Below are 20,776 nucleotides of genomic sequence, written 5' to 3'. Positions count from 1 at the left end.
TACAGCTGAGAGGAACTGTAGAGTCATGATAGTTGTTGGTAAGTTTATCACTTAATGTGACTCCTTTCACATTACACATAACCATTTCATCCATTGTTAATATAAAACTATTGATAAGTGTATTTTTAATGCTGGAAGATCACCCGCCATGCTTTGGAATCTTTCAAAAACAACAAAGTATCAGATTATTTATTAGGTTATGTTAGTATTGCTGAGGCAGTTCTGTAGTTTCCAGTCTTTGTGAGTCAGCGTTTACAGGTCTGGTGCTGGCAGAGCAGCTTTATAATTCCGCCTGTATCCCAGTTTCATGAGAAGGAAATGTTTGCCTCATCAGAGGTTTTTATAGCTTCAATCACAATCACTTGTTTTTTCCCCTCAGAGGAGCTGGCTCTGATCCTGGACTTCCTCGCCTCTGTCTGCTACAATAAAGGCTTGTCTGTTGGACATCTGATACAACCTGGGCTCTGTTTCCATTTACTTCGTGGCACATGGGTAGAGCAGCAGAACAATCATTTCTTAAGCAGCCACACTAACTTGGAAGTTCCAAAATCTTCACCAACCGACCAATCGAACAGATATTTTAGCTCTAACATGGTCCAATCATGGTTCCTATTCATGCCTTTAAAACTATACTTTTAAGTGTGAAAAAGGTAGATTTGACATCTTACATCCTGTAACACTGTCAGGAAACCACACAGCACAGGTTTGCTTTATACTGAAGGATACAAATCTCTAAATCTCAAACATGATGGATGATTTCTTTTCCAACAACAGTATGTCAGCAAAATGAGTCATCATGCAGTTCCAGTCATTACCTGAATTTGTAGATCCTGGAATCTGCTGTCGAGCTGCCAGAAACATTTTAGTTGAGGTCTCCAAAAACTGCAGAGGAGAGAGAGAGAGAGAGAGGAGTGAAGAGAGTCAGTGTGACAGGAAGAGGTGCACTATCATGACCAAAAACAAGGTCAATACATCATATTGGATTCAAACAAAATGTAATCTATATAATCTGTTTGTGTCTCATGTAAAGCAGTTTATCATTTTTATTATGTGATAGTAAGTTATGTCTCAATACTCATCAGACCAAGATTCAGAGACACAAAAAGTGTCAACCTACGCCATCTAGTGGTCGTAGTTCTAACTTCCATTCACCAGTTGTTTACATAAAAAAATATTAAGTAAGAGCTTCTAGAAAAAGTAGCATTTGCTGAGGAAGTCAGGAAATAAAAGAGGGTTTGTTATAAATTAAACTACAAAGGCTCTGACATGAACAGTCTGATAGTTCATGATAAATGTATAAATAAATAACATCTAATGATTCCCTCCACAGACAGGATTCACACCTGTGCTATTCTGGTTTTCTTCTGCTGGAACTGACAGAGTCGGAGTATCCGAGCTCCAGACTCATCGTTGAACTGCTGCTGGAAGGGATGAAGCAGCTGCACCTCCTCGCCGAAACTAGACAAGCCAGCAGACGTTAAATGTTAGCGTGTGAGCGTCATCACTGTGCATATATATATATATACACACAACAGTACAGTGGAAGTGAATATTTGTACCTGCACACAGACACCTGTCCCACCTCCAGCAGAGTGAGAGCGTTGATGATCACCGACAGGGATTCAAACGCCAGCTGCAACACACACACACGCACACACACACGCACACACACGCACACACAAGACAGTGTTAGTTTATTTATGAGATAATAACTTATTCCTCCATTCATATAACTTATCACATATTTTTATTTTTCTGACTCCGTGTAAGATGACAAACAGCAGCATAAAATTAAATAAGCAAGTGAAGCATAAATTTAGCACACCTTATTTTTCATGAGCTACTTAATCCAGACATCTAAAGTTCTGCTTTATGTTGTTGATCATCTTCAATTATTGATCTGATATGAATCACAGTTTAACTGGAGAATGTGACTCATCTCACTCTGTTGGAGTTATTAGAACTACAAAAACACAGAGTGGAGATTCTTCCCTCATAAATGATCTTTGGCTGAGTTCTGACACAAACTGACAGCAGCTGTCTCAATCATTTGTTGTCTGAATTTAACGAATCTGTGTATTTTCCAAACTAGGTGTCAGATATCAGAGTCACTCACATCGATGTGCCCAAATCATTTTTCACATTCACACGCTCTACTTTTACTCTGTAGAACACATCTGTTGAGAGCAGCTTTGCAGCACCAGCAGGCTGAGGATCGGCAGTTGATCTGGGTTTATTCTAGTCGATACTGAGCCATTAAATTATGCCCAGATGGGCTTAGTGTGTCTCTAGTATACACACTGCACAGCAGGGGGGAGGTTAATGGAGGCCCAACAGCTCATTCTTATCCTGGGACCTCTGGTGATTTAATCTGCTCATAATTCTACAAGACACACTATTATCTGCCAAGCTTAGAACAGCACTGGTTATTCCACATGACGTTTCTACATGTGTGTTATGTCTCTGCTCTTCTGACTGCTTTGAAGTGGAGGAGTATTACACTACTGACAGAGACACTACTGAGATAGCCTGACTTTTAATGCCTACAATGTATCAAGCTCCAAAACACTGGATCCTACATTTCCCATAATGCAACTAGATAGTGTCTTTCACTAGACCCTCCCTGTTTGTAGCAGCAGGACATGAGGCGCAGGTCTGCAGGTAGTCCTGGTTCAAGCTGAGCTCTCTCTCACCTGTTTAGAGTGGTTGTCCACCATGCTGGAGGAGTCGTCCACAGCCAGACAGATCTGGTACTCTCTCTTGCTGGGTTTGGTCCTCCTCAGCCAGATCTTGTCTTTACGGAACTGGCTGGCGATGTAGGGGATCACCTTTCTCATGTTGAGACGCTTCCCTGTGCGGTAATCGCCTCTGTGGAGCAGTGCGACATCACAAATGACAAAGTGCTGGTATATTCAAACATATTTCTCTCCTGAGGTGATTAGATATATAACATTAGCACAGACACACAATGAGAACTTCGCCCCCTTTCAAGTTTCATCACAAGAGACAAAATCAAGACAAAAGAAACAACAATAATTAGAAGTTCATTGGAACAGATAGTTAATGCATCTTTCACTAGACTACATAAATCACAGCTGTCATGGTGCAGTGTGGTGTGGTGGCACTGACTTGAGTTTGGCGGCCTGCGTGGGCTCCAGGATGAGGCGGAGCTGCTCACACAGCTGCTGGGACAGAGCTGAGGTCAGAGTCTGGTACTGGTGCCACATGGAGGCTGCTGCACTCTCCTGGAACACAGATCAGTCACATGTTCAGTATCTGTATCACATACTTCATATTTGGTTAATGTTATGATGAAACCTGTTTGAGACATTTTAATGCTACTGTTCTTGTATTTATGATGGTAGCTTATGTGCAGATCATTTCTGAAGGCATGCTTGATTTCTAAAAAAAGGAACATTTTGAGGTGTGTAATGAATCCGAAGGACCTGTGATGTGTTTGAATTGACCTTAGAGAAGAGGTAAAGAGCAGAGATATATGATCATGGTGAGACACTAGATTTGAATACAGCTTCAATTCTTTTACACTCTTCAATTTGAAATTGATTTAGTTGCTTGTTTTGAGACTTTTTACAACCTCTTCAGTGCCAATGAGAACATTAAATACCACCAGTGGAGACTAAATACATCACTGAAAACAATTTAAATTGAAAGTAGCTGTTAACCCATCAGACAGAAGATATTCTGCATGATTGGCTACATTTTATGAGCTATAAATTTGCATTTAATACATGAAACACTATATTTACAATGCTTGCAAATGCTGACATAACTAAGAAATTCATTTACAGTACGTCTACTCTTTTCCACAGAGACAAGATTGTTTCTATCTAAGGTCTTCAGTAAAATTTTATGAACAAATACTTCATTGTGGCAATCTGTTAAGTAATTCATGAAGGTAAGATTTTATAATGACACCCCATGCCCAATGTTTGAGGAGGCATGAAGCAATGTTGCCTTCTGTAGCACAGATAACATTAATAGTTTTTATTGTCCCAGGAGGTAAATTTGTTTTTACAATCTGCACATGTTGATGTCACGCAAAAAAACATACAAATACATACAGCGGACATATTGTCATATATACTACACTTCATGCCCCTTCCTGAACCCCCACATATACCCTCATACACGGGTACATGTACTCACACAGTATACATGTATTTATACGCAGTATTCAGCCAGGTATTTTATTTAGGGCTGCTGGAGCAGAAGAGACAAAATTCCTGCCAAAGTGAGCCCTCCTCCAAGTATTCAAGTAGGCAAGTATAATAATGCTTTCTATTGTATGCAGTTTGTTTCTATTATCCATATAAACAGATAGAAATCAGTCTGTCTGTCAGAGTAGATGTCAGTCTTTCTAAATGGTGGAAAAAAAAGACTAATTCTGGAACAAAACTCACCTCCTCCTGAGCTCCTGGAGCCAGTTTGTGCCAAGCTTCCAACTGCAGCTCCATCTCCCTCCTGATCTCCTCTGGGTCCCTCTCTGCTTTCTGTATTCACACACACACACACACACACAAACAGTAAGACTCTTCTTATGTTACAACAAAGTAACATTGAGAGAATGACAGAGGCTGTTCAACTAAAAACAGTCGACATAATAAGAAAATAACATCATAATAATAATAATAATTGTGTGTTGGTACTAGTTCCAGTATGTACCTGCATGGCGTCCAACAGCAGCTCAGGAACAGTGTGAATAGTGGATTCTGTGCTCCTCTCTGCTCGCTCTTCATCTCTGGGATGTTGGTGGTCCTTCAACCTGTCCTCTTCCTCCTCCTCTCCCTGCATCTGCACCTCCATCTCTCCACTGTCTATACCTGTACCAGAAAATGTATTCATTTTGAAGGTATTTTTAGATGCTATCTGTACTTTAAGTGCAATTCAAAACATATTTTAGTTTGCCAAAAACAGTTAAGTGAATTAGGAGTTATTTAGGAACAAATCAGTATGAGAAGATATGTTGACACCTTTCTGGGAGGTCTTGGTAGAGTCCAGCTGTTCAGGCTTCAGCTCCTGGACCTCAGCAGCCTGAAGGTCCTCTTCTTGGTCCTCTGTTTCCATGGCGACATCCTCATCATTCTGATCTTCATCCTGGTCCTGCTGAGGCCCTGCTGCTTTCTGCTGGTCTGCACTGGCAACATCTGGAAGCAGCAAGATCAACACATATCACATCTATTCAAACCTGTCACTAAACAGTTAACTTTCCTTTCCTGCGGTGTGTTTGGTGCTCACCGTATGTCTGAGTGTCGTAGGACGTCTCTCCCTGTTTGATGTGCTCGTACAGGTCTGACTCCTGCTGGGCGTCACTCTGCTTGCCATCCTCAGTCCGATCTTTAGAGTTCTCCACCGTACGCAGACGCTTGTTGATGCGTTCATTGTAGTCACCCGTCGACCGCTCGTTGTCTGCTTGACCAGGTTTTCTCTTAAAGCTCTGGAACAGGAAATTTAAAGACAAGAAAACTGAGATGAGACCAATACAAACCAGAGAAAAATGTTTCGGGCTCACTCTGAGGCTGACCGTACCTGAGTCTTGCTCTGAGTCTGTTTCTGTGAAGCCATTCTTGCTGTCAGCTTTGACTGGTGGCCCTCTGATTGGCTGGCATCAGCTGCTCCGCTCCCATGCTCCTAACAAACACAGAAAATGGAAATATTTTCTAGACAAGGAAATGTTTTTGTAATGTCACCCAGTGTTGAGAAATGTACCTTATGAACACATCTCTCAAATATTACATTATTATCTGAAAAAACAAAAAATAAAAAAAGATATGATCCCATTTGACTATTTAATATATCTATTTGTGTATATGTGTATATATTAACTATCTTCATGATGCAGATTAACTTATGTTCCCTACATAAGGAGAAAAATTATTTCTGTAATGTAACGCAGTCTTGTGAAAAGAACATATCTCTAATATTAGGCCAGGCTCTGCTATTCTATGAAATAACTTAAATAAAAAACAAGAGCATATTTCTTTGATTTAATGAAGTTGAAATATCCGTCATTATGCAGATGACATGATTGTGTTCCTATAAGTTTGAGTCCGCTCTTACTGTGGACCCTCATCATGTACATTATGTTTCTGATGTGCATAAGTGTGATCAAAGATTGATTGATGATGCTGTAATTGTTGGCTGTAACAGAATCATCACTGTTACAAAGCTGCATGTTCCCCACTACAATAAATGTAATAATGTTAACATTATGAAGACAGTGGTTTCTGCAGAGACAGCATGTTCTCTGCATCCTGCATAAAGTCAGTCTCAAATATTCTTTTTTTTTTATACTCTGCCATCTCCTGCAACAGGTTAGGACACCTCTGCAGTACACCTATATAGTGGCAGAGATATGAGTGATTTCCTAAGTTAAGAAAGTTGATAAAAATGCTTTTACTACATCTCCTAAAAATAGGACCAAACAGTTTCCTACTCTGAGACACACTTGATAAATAAGAGCCCAGATGGCTTAAACCTTGCATTGTGTGCCACTCATTTCACTATTCTTGCCTGCCACTCATGTTGTAACTTGCAGCAGGCTTTGAACTGTGTCCTATGGGCTTCCTGAGTCCTGTCATTTGTCTCATGTAGTCTAACAGACTTCAGGCAGGTGAAGTGAGTGAATGTGAAGCACACCTCTTTAGCTTGGTCTCTCTCGGAGGCCTCTCCTGCCAGCTCCACAGCTGTATCACTCTGAACATTCTGCTCTCCAGTCTGACCGTCTGTGTTGTGCTCCTTCCTCTCAGCTGACTCCGGCTGTTCCTCATCCTCATCCGCACCTTCATCCTCCTCATCCTGCAGGTGTGAGAAGTCGCGAGAGTCAAACACACAACAAAACTGTGTGTGGACAAGTTGTGTGTTGATCCTACATTGCAGCTGGTTTAAATACACACCTTTGGTTTGTTTCCTTTGTCGTTTGGAACAATCAGATCCTCGTCTCTTCCTGCCTCCTCTCCTCTCTCCTCCTTCTCCTCCTCCTCCTCCTCCTCTACTTGATCTTTCTCAGCAGACTCCTCGTCTCCCTCTGCTTTCTCTCCTCCTCCCTCCTCTTCCTCCTCAGTCTTGGGCTCTTGACCGTTTTCCTCTGTTGCTTGGTCAGACTGTTCCTCCTCCATCTCCCCTGCTCCTTCTCCCTCCTCTCCATCTTTCTGTCCGTCCTCCTTCTCATCCGGAGCCATGGCCTTCTCATCGATGTCGAATGGATTCTCCTCTGAAGAGTGAAAAATGTGCCATAAGACTCCACTGAACTCATATCCAGATTTAAATGTCAAAACAAACACTGTGTTTAACAACTGAATGTATTTCTCTTTCATTGTTAGAGACATCATGAAGCATCACTAAACAGTATTAAACTTTATGTAAGTGCTATAAACAGAAATAGGGCAACAACAAACAATTATCAATGACTGATTTCTCATTGAGTCTATAAAAGAACATTTCTCAGAGCCTGAGGTGACATTTTTAAATTCCTCTGCTGCCAACAATCCAAAGCCTAAACATACTGACAAGTCAACACAGGATTCACATCTAATACTTTTTAAGACCTTTTTAATACCACATTGAATGAAATGTTTCATGATCATGCCAACTAAAATATGAAAGTATGATGGAAAACCATTAGGGATCATATGGCCTAGAATTAGTTATTAATAAATTAAATTTTATTTCAGCACTCCCAGCAGTATATAACAATCATTCCTAATGACACATTCCTAAAAGATTCAAGATTCAACTATAAGACTGCACTCAGTAGAGTGTGTACAGGTGTGTACAGTCAAGATGGTGGTGAAGAAAACAAAAACGGGGATTTATTCATTTCATATTGTGCCTAAATAGATCACAAAATATTGGGTATGGAATTAATCTGCAGATGCTCTGGTTCAAGATGAGACCAAGCTTTTCTAAGGATGTCAGTTTTTGAGCCATGACAAAGGCCAAAATGATTGTTGGAAATGCCTTTTACTGTCATAATGCATATTGTAAAATGGCGAGGACTGCTGAGCTTTACGATAGGCTCATAAGGAATTTAATCAATATTTATTTGAATTCACAACACAACTTGCTCTCAAGGTACTGAAATTTGGCACCAATTGATCTAACATGGCAACAAGGCATGATTATTTGTCCCTAGAGGAAATTAGACTCCAAACCAAAGCAGTTGTTGATCACTTGTGGCTCCTACCAGCCGGTTAAGAGGAGTGAGGAGTCAGCGGTCAATGACGCTATGAAATAAGTTTTTAAAAAATTGAGAGATGTCCTTGAGCATAGAGAAATTCCTTGACTGCTGCATTTTTCTTAGTGGTATCAACCAATGACTTCTGTTGCAATGTCAAATTTATGTTAAACAACAGAAAAAAAGAAATCAGAAACTCTGTAAAAACTATGGTCATATGCACTTTACATATTCCAGAACCCAGCTTTGCACATGTTAATTGAGCAGCAGGTCTCACCGTCACCCTCGCCCTCTCCATCGTCTCCAGCCTCATCATCCTTGTCCAGGTTGAGATCCTCTGGTAGATCCATGGCTTCAGGCTCAGGCCTCTTGTCCTGCTGACCATGGTAGGGGTCCACTTCATTCTCATCAAACTCCCTCTGGGAGACAGATAGAGCACAGATCAGACACAGCAACGCCATAAAATAAGAGATCTGTCAAAAGTTTAATGATGTTTGATTCTACATGGCAATTAAACATTTGAAAGAACAAAAGTGAAAAGAATTGAAAGGAAGGGAAATGACATTGACGATGTCTAATGACTCCTGCAAACGCGTTGAGGCAACAATATCAGAGAACTTCTTCATTCCTTCTCCTACATAAAATAATTACCTCATCTCCCTGTTCGTTGATTTTCTCTTTCTCCTCTGCATCCATCTGTTCATCTTTGTCCTGGTTTTTCTTGTCTTTGTTGGGGTCTGCAGCATCCAAGTTGTCGTCTTTAGCAACCAACTCAGATTCACCCTAAACAAATCCACAGTGTCACAAGTTAAGGTTGACATTTGATATTTTTCATATTATGATCAAATCCCATGTGCACAGAGATTAAAATCTGCAGTGACCAGTTGTTTTAACCCTCTTGTTGTCCTCGGGTCAAATTTGACCCATTTTCAAATGTTTTTATATCAGAAATATAGATTTCTTTCATCTAATTGCCTGAAAATCACGTATGGTTCCATACCACACACTATACACACTACTTTATTAAAATTTATAACATCTGTGGACTTTTGTCCTCCCGAGTCAATATTGACCCGGGAGTACAGGTTGCATGGTCGACGGGAAGACAACAAGAGGGTTAAGAAATTACTGAGTATGTTTTACACTCTCTAATTTCACATGAAGATTTTAAAAGGTTGTACTTATGTATTTGCTTTTCTTAATGTGAAACTAATGTGCAGTAATGTGTATTACATGTCTGGGAATCATCTGTGCGTCTGTCTATGCTTAAACAGTACATGATTATTCTTATACACAGGTCTCTCTCGAAAAAGAGATCCAGGTCTCAATGAGACTACCTGTTTAAGTAAAGATTAAATAAAATATATTAATATAAAATATATTGTGAATCATTTTTAAAGATTTACATCTTGACTGGGAATCAATGGGTTTGTGTCTGAGAGCCACAGAAGTAGGAAAGTCAGAAAGAATTGAGAGACAGTTTAACACATCATTAGTTTTGGTCTTTTCAGATTTTTGGAGGAGAAAAATACAGAATAACAACCACCTTATCCTGTAACATGCTGATGTTTAGCAGGTAATGTTCATCAGGTCCAGCATTTCAGTTTAGTGTGTTAGCATGTTAGCATATGCTAATCATCGAATGAGTATTAGTTTTGCAGGTATTAAAAAATTTGACCTGATGACGGCACTAGATGAAAAGTCAGGAGGTCACCAAAGTGATTATGATACATCCTCTAGAGACCATAAATGTCTACACAAAATGACATGACAATCCATCCAGTAGTTGATATATATTCAGTCTGGTGACACTTTCACAGCTAAAAGTGGCATCTAACAATCTAAAAACAGCAACTAGAAATATTTGGGCAGGTTTACAATACATAGTGTTGTTTAATATTCCTCTTTTCAAAATTTGTATTCTTTTTAAATATTTACTTCTTGAGTGAAGTGAGACATTTGTTGATATTTTCAGTATGATTTATGCAGAGTGAGGTTAGAGAGAAAACTATACAGCAGCCTTCTCTTAGGAGATAATACCAACCTGGAATGTATTTGTCTTTTAGGATTTTTATTTTCCTAACCCATGTGATAACTGTGTTCATGTACCTGGTCCATGCCCTGGCCAGACTCTTCCTCCTTATCACTTCCTTCCTCATCCTCATCATCCTCATCGTCCCCCCACATTCTCTCATCCAGAGTGTCCGTCTGTCCTTCGCCCAGGTCACCCATCTTTTTGTCCAGCTCCTCCTGTTCCTCTTTGTCAGACTCCTCATCTTCACCTGCAAATGACAGAGGGAAGAAGAAGACGTTCTTAGTTGAACTGACATCATATTTCATTATATCTAATGCCAAAAAAGCCTACAGGATACCTCCACCTCTCAAATCAAGTTACCTCCTTCATTCTCATCCCCGTCATGCATTTGGCCATCAAAGTCCTCTGACATCTCGATAGCGTTGTCTTCTGCCTTGATATTCCCTTTATCCTGCTGTTCTTCCTTTTCCTGGCCCTCCTGGAAGGTGTCCTCCACCTACAACGTGATGCCAGGGATACATTCATGATCAATGCTGGTCAAATGATCTCATGCAGTACACTTAATACTACCAACAACAAGTTAATCTGTGAAAGGTATCAACCTACACACATGTTGCAGGTTCAGATTTCCTTTTTTCCTGCTGTTTCCAATGTCAAGAATAAACCTGCAGGTTCAGATTAGTAATCAAATTCAAGGTATTTCATCACCTGATCTTCATTCTCGATCTTGTCACTGACGTCTTTGGTGCCCTCGCCTTCTCCTATACCACCGCCCTCGTAGTCGTGAAACTCTGTAGCGCCTTCACCGTCTCCACCGGCCATCAGCTCCTGAGGCAGGCAGAAACCCTGACGAGGACAACAGAACAATCAGGACATCAGTCATTTATACTAATAATACTAGGAATGTCCCCATCATGTTTTTAAGTTTGATCTGATACTTTTTTTTATATAACAGCAGAGTATATGAAATATTGATTTAATATGTATCTGTCACAGTGAAATATCAGCTGTAGCCTTCTGACTTTGGCACATTTTTCATGAGCTACTTAATCCAAATACTGAATATTCTAGTTCAAAACTATTAAACTGATCAGTTTAAATTACTGATCTGATATGAATGAAAGTTGAAGAATGAGACTCATGAAACTGACTTGATGTGATCATCTAGAGAGGAGATGTATCACTTTGTTGGAGTTATTGGAAATATAATAACAGTCAGTCACAAATGATCTTTGGGATATTACAGACACCGGATATAGAGAGAACACAAACCCAACAACATCCAAGTTTAATTTTTGCTTGCGATCAAGTTATACGCAGAATTAAAGTTGATTAGCAACAGCTGGTATAATCTACTGATGTCAGTGTTTGACAGTCAGCGCTGGATAAAAATATGAAGCTGCTGGCTGCTACTCTTTGCCAGTGAGAAAGAAAGAGTTAGAATTAATTAAGCCAATCTGTACATTTTGCCAGCAGGACGACAGGATTTAGTCACTCGCACCGGTGTTCACAATACATTTTCACTATCACACACTGTAATTTGAAATTTGATCAGCTTTAGCTGATCCTTTTAAATATGCCCAGATCTCTAAAGAATATCTATGAAAGCGAGACTAAGTCACATTTGTTGTTTGTGTACCTTCTGAGCGAGTTCAGTGAAGATGCTGCCCAGTACAGACAGCAGTTTCCCAGTGCTCCTGTGGGCTCCCAGTGACACAGCCAGGTAGTAACGCACCAGGTCAGAGTAAATCCCCAGCAAGGGTTCCAGACGCACCAGCATCCTGCACGCCCTGTCCACCTCCTGAACACACACACACACAGCAGGAACATTACAGATGCTGATGGAATTGCATGATGACACACTTTAACCCATGAACAGCTAGAACACCCGATCCTGAAATAATAATTTAGATGAAAACAAATTATTACAGTTTCATTTTCACAGTACAGAGTATGTTGTCTGGACAGTGAAGTATTCTACATGTCATATATCCAGCTGTTGTGTTTACCTGCAGCTGCGGTGGCTGACAGGAGTCTCTGTGTGTCCTCAGGCGGCTCAGCAGCTTCTCCAGCCCAGCGCTCACATCTCCCACACACAGAGCCTCCACCTCAGCTGTCAGCTCCTCCTCCAGCAGACGAGTCAGGTGACCGGGCTTCAGCAGGTCTTCCACTGGCTCTTCATCCTCCTCCACCTCTTCAGCACTCTCTGAAACATTGAGTAACACCATGTAGACAACCACTGATGCTGTCAGAGAAAACATAACATTCTCATGGTTCTGATGATATTACTTGTAATGAACAACTCTGCCTGTTGCACATAAACACATCGTTCTCACCTCTCTTGACGTCTCCTTGCTGCTCTCTCTGCTCTTCTCTCTCCCTTCTCTTCACCAGCGTCTGGACAGCACACAGCACTGTGTTGATGTTTGTCTCCAGTTCAGCAGAGAACTCAGAACAGAAGGCAGGCTGGTCATCTGGAAATAACAGCAGCATTAGTTAGTCTGTGTGCATTTCTGTCTAATATTTGAAGGACTGATTACATTAGGACGACTGTTCAGTGCACTCACCTGAGTGTTGGTGTCCCAGGGAGAGCAGCTGGGTCTTCCAGGTGGTGAACTCGGTGATGTTAGCCTCCACCTGTCCTCTGACATACTGCAGGCTCTGTGTGATGGCCGGCTGGCTGTCTGTGATGCTGACACACACAGCAGGGGTGAAGTGCTGCTCTATGCTGGGCATCTGAGCCACCACAGACGCCAGCTGGTCGAAGGCTGAACAGCACGTGACAAAATAGTTCCTGTGGAAAATAATAATAATAATAATAATATGTTGTTACTAGAACTATTTTTGTCTTTTGTTACGACGACTTTTAGATTTCACTCTCAAGTAAACTCAGTGATTGTGTGTTACCATGTGTGCAGTACTCTGTCTGAGGTCTGCTGTGCCATGTTGTCCAGCTCTGTCTTCAGGTTCTGGGTCTGCTTCAACATTACAGTCACACGCTGGTTTAGCTGGCACCAGGCGGCATCTCCCCTCCGCATCAGACAGCCAGGAGGTTGCCGCTGTGCCGCCAGTGGAGACGGGCACCTCAGGGTGTGCTGCCTGCAGCTGCTTGCCTCCTCCTGCTGGGGGTCTTCGGGGCAGCACTGCAGCAGCCAGGACAGCTGCTGCAGGAGGGTGCTGCACTGAGAGGCCAGAGACTGCCCTCTGCTCACCCATCCCTGGAGAGAGGCCTGTGGCGGGAGCGTGCAGCCTGCGTCCTCGCTGTGGCTTTGGAGGTGGGTCCTGACATCCTGGACGCTGCTCGTTAGCCTCCTGTGTGTGGTGAGAACACAAGGAAAGATAAAAGGTGGTGTTACTATTGTTGGTGTTGGTGAAGTATGGTTTAGGGAGGCTGTTCTTCAATGTGAGGATGAAGGTTAAAGCGTCTGTGTCAGTCCACAATCTAGTCTACTGTCAAATAAACGTATAAAATACCAAAAAATACCAAAAATATTGATATTTCAGCAGAGCAGCTTCTACATGTCAGTAGTTGTTGTAAACAGCTGACTGAGGGTCCTTCTAACATCTCTGTGACTGTGATAACATTCCATGCAGTGTCTTGGAAACATGGTGGTGTGGCAGCGGACTGACCTGAGATGGACCCACTGTTCAGTGAGCTTGGCCAGTCGTTGCCTCTGTCTGAGGAGCAGCTTGAACAGGTGAGAGGAGAAACCTCTGCAGCGCTCTATGTTCCCCAGACCCAGCTCCTACAACCAAACACACACACACACACACACTTCAGACTACAGGGCCAAGTACACAGACAACACTCCTAGCTGCAGATGCTACAATGTGTGCTTCATCGTAATTCTTGGCCTTCATTCATTATAAGTTTTAGACAGAGAGCTGTCAGAGTAGTTAGTAAATGCTACAAGGTATTATCTTGTGGACCACCAGAGAATCTGTATGTTGTTTCTGACCTTGGCAGCGTGCTGGAGAGCAGTCAGCATGGCTGTTCTTCTGGCCCATGAACGGTAGAAGTATTTCTGACATCCATCCCATGCTGTCAACAACTCTGTAAACAACCTACAACATCCAGAATAAAGAAAAAATGCCTTCATACAGAGAACCTATGTATTGTGGGGTTGTCAACTATGTACTTCAGAATGACCTAGCTGTTTTTTCAGTAAAATTAACAATAAAATAAATTCATTGACATCTCCTTTGATAACTTATAGCAAATTTATGTAACGTTTGCTGAACAGTAGCTCAGTGCCCTCACTAATATAGAGTGTAACACTAACAAAAGTAGGGATATGACCTTGGGTGTACTGAATTGAGGAATGTGTTTAATTGCTAAAGAAGTAAACTTTTATTTTGGTAATTATACGATAATAATAAATGCTAAATATAGCATAACAGTGTCACAAGTTGAAAAGTGTCACATACTCATCAAACTGTGAGTATTGTCAGCTACACAATAATATCTATGGAATGGCTTTATGGTTATATAATTAACTTTTCAATTTGTTACGATTCAGGGATAATGATAAAAACTTGTAAAACTTTGTAAGTCTTATTTCTTCTCTACAAATTTACAGTGTCTCATTAAAGCCGGGATGTTAAGTGATTTTTCTAATATGCCACAACCAAAAGTAACTTCACTGGCAGTATTTAACCAAAATAAACACTATATAAACTATATAAATACAATCTGAATGAACAGGTTGTCTTTACATGCTCTCAGCCTGCTCCTGGTTCCTGACAGCAGACAGAGCCGTGCTCATCTCCAGCGGCTGCATACAGAGGGTTTTCTCTGGGTCAGCTGTCCTGTTCCATGTTAGGCCTTTACGGTACGACAGACCTTTATGGGACGATGGTAACAAATATACAGGGTTATTCACCATTTTTGTGTCTTTGTGACAATATACAACAAGACATCTGTGAATCAGAGAGGGAAAATCACCTATTTCTGTGAGCATCTTGAACAGGTCAGACAGAGCTCTCTGCTTCTGCTGCAGGATATGCTTGACCTCAGCTTTCTGCTTCTCTTTATCCGCTGACATGTCGATGTTGAGGCTCTGCAGGTCCCGCAGGTTGCTGATGACCTCGCCTGAAAAGAGTTTATTTTACAGTGTTTAGCGCATCTGTGGCCTCTAGTTTCACAACAGTGTGGTACAGTACAGTGGTATGTCCTGGCAGAAAGAGCAGCAGCAGTATGTGTAAAGTCAGCAGTTCTAAGACTGAAAAGGTGGAGCTAATTAAAAATAATGATCTGTGTGGTTTGTATCTCTATCAGCCCTCTCAGCTACTGATATCATGAACCTTATCACAGTTTAACAGAACCTTATGTGTAAAATGTCTCCGTCAGCCTCCAAACTAATATTTACCTCCAGCTGCTGACAGAGATCTGGTGACAAATAAAGGCTGTACAATCATATATGGACAAAATATTAGAAACACTCCTAAGTATAACCCAGCACAACCGAGCCTCTTGCAGTAGACAGCTGTAGTGATATTTCAGTCTGGACTAAAGCAGTGGACAGACTGACCAGTAGTGCTAAAACATAAATTATCCTAAGGGTGGTGTCAAAGACATTGAGATCATTCAAATTAAAAGTGTTTATCCTTTTGGCAGGATAAATATGCTCAGTAAATATTATGTGTGCAAGTGGCTTTCTAACCAGTGAAGTAGTCCAGGTCTTCAGCCAGCTCAGGCGCTGGGTTTTTCTTCAGCAGCTGGACGCACATCTTCTTCATCTTCCTGACCAGAACAGGCAGACGTCCCTGTAGAGATGCAGCCTCAACTCCTTCCTCTGGTTCCTCATTCTGAAATAACCAATTTAGCTTAGTACTACTTACTATTCATTATCATAAAGCACATGACAATAACTGATTAAACGTGGTGAAAACAGGAAAATAGATGATACATTTGAGTAATAAATAACAATGGTCTAGAAAGGACTGAGACTTCTACCTGCAGATCTCTGCCCTTTCCAGGCAGGGTGCTCTTCAGTGCACGGTGAACCCGATGGACGGGTGTCTCCTCTGGGTTGGTGTCCACACTGTCCAAGCTGGCGCTGCTTCCCTGTTCCACCAGAGCAGGAACACTCGGACCATTCAGAGCCTCCTGAAACTTCTTGACAAACTTGAAGAGAGTCCTGAGAGGAAAAATATGAGCAGATAAGAGTTGGCAGGGAAGCTCTTGAAGTGCTGAAGGGTAAATGGAGGACATAAAGGTGTACATTTATGGTGATATCTTACCGATGTGTCTTCTCCACTGACTGCTTGATGGACCAGAAACTAACATCGTTCCACTTTGAGATCTTGACAAAGTCCTGTGGACAAAAAAATCACATTACAGTGGAACTTATGAATATCACAAGGTTTCAAAGTACTTTTCTACTATTAAATTAGCACTAATATATACCTTGAGCTCCTTCTCGATGGGCTGTCTGAGCTGGCTGATTTTGGTCTGGATGCAGTCAGAGAACTGACTGTAGTATTTATGCAGGTTCCACAGAAGACTGGACAATGGTTCTGTAAAATAAAGCAACAATGAACACGTGGTCCTGCATCAATGTTGCAGTCTCTCTCACAGCCAGACTGGATCTTGACCTGCAACTATCGGTCATGGGTCAAATCTATTTTGAAACGACAGACTTCAGTAATGAGACGGTAATTTCATTGCACTGCTGAGTTTAGTTGAAATCCAATCAGTGATGTCTGAGATATTATGATGGATGACATGTGGACAGTGTAGCTGACCCCGTCTGGTCATAGGTTCAATAAACTCGTCAATATCCACTTGACCAGTCAAGATTTAATTTAAATTTAATTAATTTAATTTAAAACAAATACGTGTCTGCTACTGCACACCACTATCTGGATCTCTCCATTCTGTGCAGGGTTGTTACTAACATATATTTATTGTTGTTTATTGTTGAGTTGATAATGAAAATAAAAGATCATTTTTGTGCTACTGCAATCAAGACATGAGAGGTCACTGTCATGATGCAGTGATTTGTCAATTGGTGAAAGTTTGTGTCTTTTATTACAAGCCTTGTATAGGAGAGAGTGGTGATGGCTGACCTTGTCCAGGCTGGTTGGAGACCAGCAGGAGGTGGCAGTGGAAGCTGAGCAGCATGACCAGGCGGGTGTGGAACTCGCCCAGGGTGGAGCCCTCCATGAAGGCCTGGAGGGTGGAGGACACTGAGGACAGGGAGAGGCGCTCCACCTCCTCACCTGTAACAGGACAACAGAAGTCTTAGTAGTCTCAGCATTTTGAATGGTGAGTTATTTTTTGTGTTTGATACTTGTTTGATGGGGAAATGGTTGTAGTAGTGAACCATCAATGGTGAACTGACTTTATTCTCCACTGGTATTTTTCCCCATTTGCAGAGACATGTAGAGAATGACAAGCAGGTAAACTGAGCTAAGATATTTTTTACTTTGTTATATTTTTAATCTCCCACCATAAATGTTCAAAGAGATTTTTGTCAAGTGAAAAAATAAACACTTATCAATGTCAGAGTAAACCGAGAGCCAGTGTGTATGTACCTGTGTTAGCATCCATCCTCTGTTCCTCCAGATATCTCTCTATCAGCTGGTAGATAGAGAACCAGTGTTTGGTTGATTTCTCAGTGTGCCGCTTCACTGCGTTGTCCAGACTGCTTGACCAACAACTACCACACAAGAGTGAGATAACAGGACACAATCAGAGCATTTATGCATAGATATAATACATACAGGAACATGAAACAGTTTATACACTGGACATGACTTTTATTAGTTTTGCAAACGCTTTGGTTTTTTGTTGTGCAGCTAATGTCAGTATACTAAGTGTACAGCAGCTTTCTTTGGGTCTCTTATTGTTGCTAATTGAGCTAATCTCAGGTACAAGACATGACATGACAAGTATCAACAGGACATTAGTTCCATTGTAAATGTAGTCAATTCTTAATCCGTGTTGAACTGAGCCTCTGTAATTTGTTTCAGCACAATAAAATACTGCACAGCCACATCTGGGAGTTATGCATATAGAAAGGGATTAACAGGTTAACCATGGTGCTTTTATTGTGAAGCCACCACAGGAAATGTAATATATTTGTCACTGAGGTCAGAGCTGATAGTTGATGATTTAACTTGATTTTTTAATTATAAACCAAAATTGATCTGAAAAGCACCAAAAATGACTGTTTAGTTTGCATTAGCAGTAATGTAACATAGTTCTGTTATGACTGTAGGAGAGCAACAAGTAAAAACGGAGGTTTCTATCAATGAGATGAAATTATGAACAGTTACTTTAAAGAATATGCATATATTGTTTCCAGTCAATCCCTTGTGCAAGTGCAGGCAATTTGAATCCTGCATTGGAAATATTAACAATATAATCTGCTCTACAGAAAGGTAATAACAGAATGTAAATACATTGAATGGCTATTGCTGAAGAAATGAAAATGTTAAGAATTATAACTTTACAATAAGTATCTAAAAGGTAAGCTGACAGGGTTCCAGCCCCACTGTGTCTTACCTGAGCTCCAGTTTGCGCCACTGGATAATCAGCTGGGTAACTGGTTCCAGTTCCTTCTGCAGAGACACTGAGCGGCTGGCATTATTCTCCCAGTCCTGATGAGAACAGCAGAGGAAAGAAGTGATAAACTCTGTGCACCAGATCTTTACATTTGAGGTATTTATGTAATTATTACTGTCAGCTATCAAAATTGTCCCTGATTCATTTTCTACTTGACTAATTGTATCAACACTCCATGCAACCCTGAAATACACTACTGTAAACATACATGACACATCAAGTACCTTGCTGACAGAGCTCACCTGTGCTTTACTGAGTAGTATCTCCAGGCCGTTAAGGAACTTGGCCAGTGGGCTGGACAGACTGAAAGCCATGATCCTCTCCATCACCACTGTCAGCTGCAACACAACACACACATGTATTTAGAGCAGGAGATGATCTACTTTGTCTACAGGCTACAGAACCAGTAAATGCCAACACTTTGACTGTTACAATCTGTGTAAAGATGAGAGAATTTTACACATTTCTAGATGGACACTCTGGGTTGTTACTTACATTTTGAGCTTGTCATCAGTAATCTAGCTAACTAACTTTTTTCTGATACGGATAGGATATATTGTATAATGTGATATATGTATGTTTTCTGTCTGAAAACTCAGTCTGTGCTGCTCCCACAGCACAAAAACCTCCCTTCTTGCTCACTCACTCTTGATGTAAAAGCGTCACTGACCTGTACGAGAGCCGGGTGCTCAGGCCAGTCCTCCAGTCTCTGCTTCACAGCCACACTCAGCTGCTCCAGGACAGGAAGACAGAGGCGGGCCTCGCTCATGTTGGGTTGCTGGTAGAAGTCATAAGGTCCTTCTGAGGTGACGGCCAGGCCATCAGGACCCCCTGAACCCTGAACTGTGTTCTGGAGGAGGGCAGAAAGCAGCAGTTCACTGCCTGTAAGCTGCTGGTCCAGTTCTGCGTCTGAAGGGGAAACACAGGAAGTAATAATCCATGATTCATTTTAAAGCAGTAATACATTTACAGGTGTACATTTCTGCTTTGCTGCTAGAAAATACTGGAAAACATTCCTTTTGCATCTATGAATGAGAGCAAACAAGGACACTGACCAATCAGATGATAGAAGCGTGACATCAAGGGGGCAGCGATCTGGTAGGAGGAGACCAGGGCTTTGATGTGCTCTTTGCTGTGATTGGCTGGTGCAGTGCTCTGGTACCACAGTGATTGGGCGTATCCCAGACACAGGCGCTGATGAACCTGGACCACCATGTTCATAGCAGCAGGTGACAGGAAGCCGCTCTCACTGGACTCCTCCTGAGCTTCCTCCTCCTCCGGTCCTGCGTCAGCTGGACCCTCCAGGGTCGGCTGAGACACGATGTCTGCAAAGTCCTGGATGAGGTGTGGACACATACCATGAGCTGACAAGCATCTATATAAGCCTTTGAATGCTTTTTGTCTGGACAGCACATTTTTTGCCTCACTGGTGGCATGTCCTCAAGATGGTCATGACAGTCTGTCCAACTCTTTCATTTCAAAAGAAATCTTGCTCTGGATCCAATCTCTGAACAATGCTTGGAACAATAATGTGTGTCTAATGTGGTTTTTCCACAAAAAAAGTGTAACTACCATTTTAAAATCCTTAAAATGACATCTGCTCATTCTCTCTCATTAAAGATTCCAGAGTCTATAAATATGTTAATATACTTTATCTCAGAAGTTTAACTGCTGGACAGAAGATGCCTCCTACTGCACTGTAAAGTCCATTCTCAGTGTTTGTGCACTGGAGGCTTCAATTTTCCACATCACATATATGTAAGTTGAATATTGGACCAGAATTGGCTTAATGCCCTTAAAATCAGATTTTCTATGAGCACAGAGAAAATTTCCACCTTCAGCAGATGAATGTGGAAACAACCTTCCAGTGTCAAACTCTGCACATACATCATCAAACATCTAACTGTAGGAACCAGAAGAAAAACACATTTTTGAGAGGAGGGGGACTTTCGGTATTGTGGGTTGTAATAAACAG

General features: G+C 41.4%; 1 protein-coding gene across 1 annotated transcript in view; it reads right to left on the bottom strand.

Annotated features, from left to right (window-relative positions):
- Positions 1 to 20,776, bottom strand: part of mdn1 (midasin AAA ATPase 1) — a 62,434-nt gene that overhangs the window by 1,545 nt on the left and 40,113 nt on the right. Inside the window, exons 65-100 of the mRNA XM_067572650.1 lie at positions 19,857 to 20,136; positions 19,472 to 19,710; positions 19,044 to 19,139; positions 18,742 to 18,836; positions 17,769 to 17,893; positions 17,301 to 17,453; positions 16,639 to 16,748; positions 16,473 to 16,546; positions 16,186 to 16,369; positions 15,893 to 16,037; positions 15,175 to 15,321; positions 14,946 to 15,072; positions 14,189 to 14,294; positions 13,860 to 13,975; positions 13,137 to 13,541; positions 12,797 to 13,023; positions 12,566 to 12,703; positions 12,239 to 12,435; positions 11,869 to 12,030; positions 10,938 to 11,075; positions 10,590 to 10,725; positions 10,304 to 10,476; positions 8,846 to 8,977; positions 8,472 to 8,613; positions 6,915 to 7,231; positions 6,658 to 6,816; positions 5,548 to 5,649; positions 5,257 to 5,455; positions 4,992 to 5,165; positions 4,684 to 4,841; positions 4,422 to 4,511; positions 3,130 to 3,245; positions 2,694 to 2,868; positions 1,560 to 1,633; positions 1,344 to 1,458; positions 816 to 882 (exon numbers count right to left, since the gene is read on the bottom strand). Coding sequence (XP_067428751.1) covers positions 816 to 882; positions 1,344 to 1,458; positions 1,560 to 1,633; positions 2,694 to 2,868; positions 3,130 to 3,245; positions 4,422 to 4,511; positions 4,684 to 4,841; positions 4,992 to 5,165; positions 5,257 to 5,455; positions 5,548 to 5,649; positions 6,658 to 6,816; positions 6,915 to 7,231; positions 8,472 to 8,613; positions 8,846 to 8,977; positions 10,304 to 10,476; positions 10,590 to 10,725; positions 10,938 to 11,075; positions 11,869 to 12,030; positions 12,239 to 12,435; positions 12,566 to 12,703; positions 12,797 to 13,023; positions 13,137 to 13,541; positions 13,860 to 13,975; positions 14,189 to 14,294; positions 14,946 to 15,072; positions 15,175 to 15,321; positions 15,893 to 16,037; positions 16,186 to 16,369; positions 16,473 to 16,546; positions 16,639 to 16,748; positions 17,301 to 17,453; positions 17,769 to 17,893; positions 18,742 to 18,836; positions 19,044 to 19,139; positions 19,472 to 19,710; positions 19,857 to 20,136 — 5,593 coding nt within the window. The remainder of the gene's footprint in view (positions 1 to 815; positions 883 to 1,343; positions 1,459 to 1,559; positions 1,634 to 2,693; positions 2,869 to 3,129; positions 3,246 to 4,421; positions 4,512 to 4,683; positions 4,842 to 4,991; positions 5,166 to 5,256; positions 5,456 to 5,547; positions 5,650 to 6,657; positions 6,817 to 6,914; positions 7,232 to 8,471; positions 8,614 to 8,845; positions 8,978 to 10,303; positions 10,477 to 10,589; positions 10,726 to 10,937; positions 11,076 to 11,868; positions 12,031 to 12,238; positions 12,436 to 12,565; positions 12,704 to 12,796; positions 13,024 to 13,136; positions 13,542 to 13,859; positions 13,976 to 14,188; positions 14,295 to 14,945; positions 15,073 to 15,174; positions 15,322 to 15,892; positions 16,038 to 16,185; positions 16,370 to 16,472; positions 16,547 to 16,638; positions 16,749 to 17,300; positions 17,454 to 17,768; positions 17,894 to 18,741; positions 18,837 to 19,043; positions 19,140 to 19,471; positions 19,711 to 19,856; positions 20,137 to 20,776) is intronic.

The sequence above is a fragment of the Thunnus thynnus genome, chromosome 18 (genome assembly GCF_963924715.1).
Source record: "Thunnus thynnus chromosome 18, fThuThy2.1, whole genome shotgun sequence".
In the NCBI taxonomy this organism is placed as follows: Eukaryota; Metazoa; Chordata; class Actinopteri; order Scombriformes; family Scombridae; genus Thunnus; species Thunnus thynnus.
The sequence above is the reverse complement of the archived record's forward strand: the minus strand, read 5'-3'. Positions and strand labels throughout refer to the sequence as shown.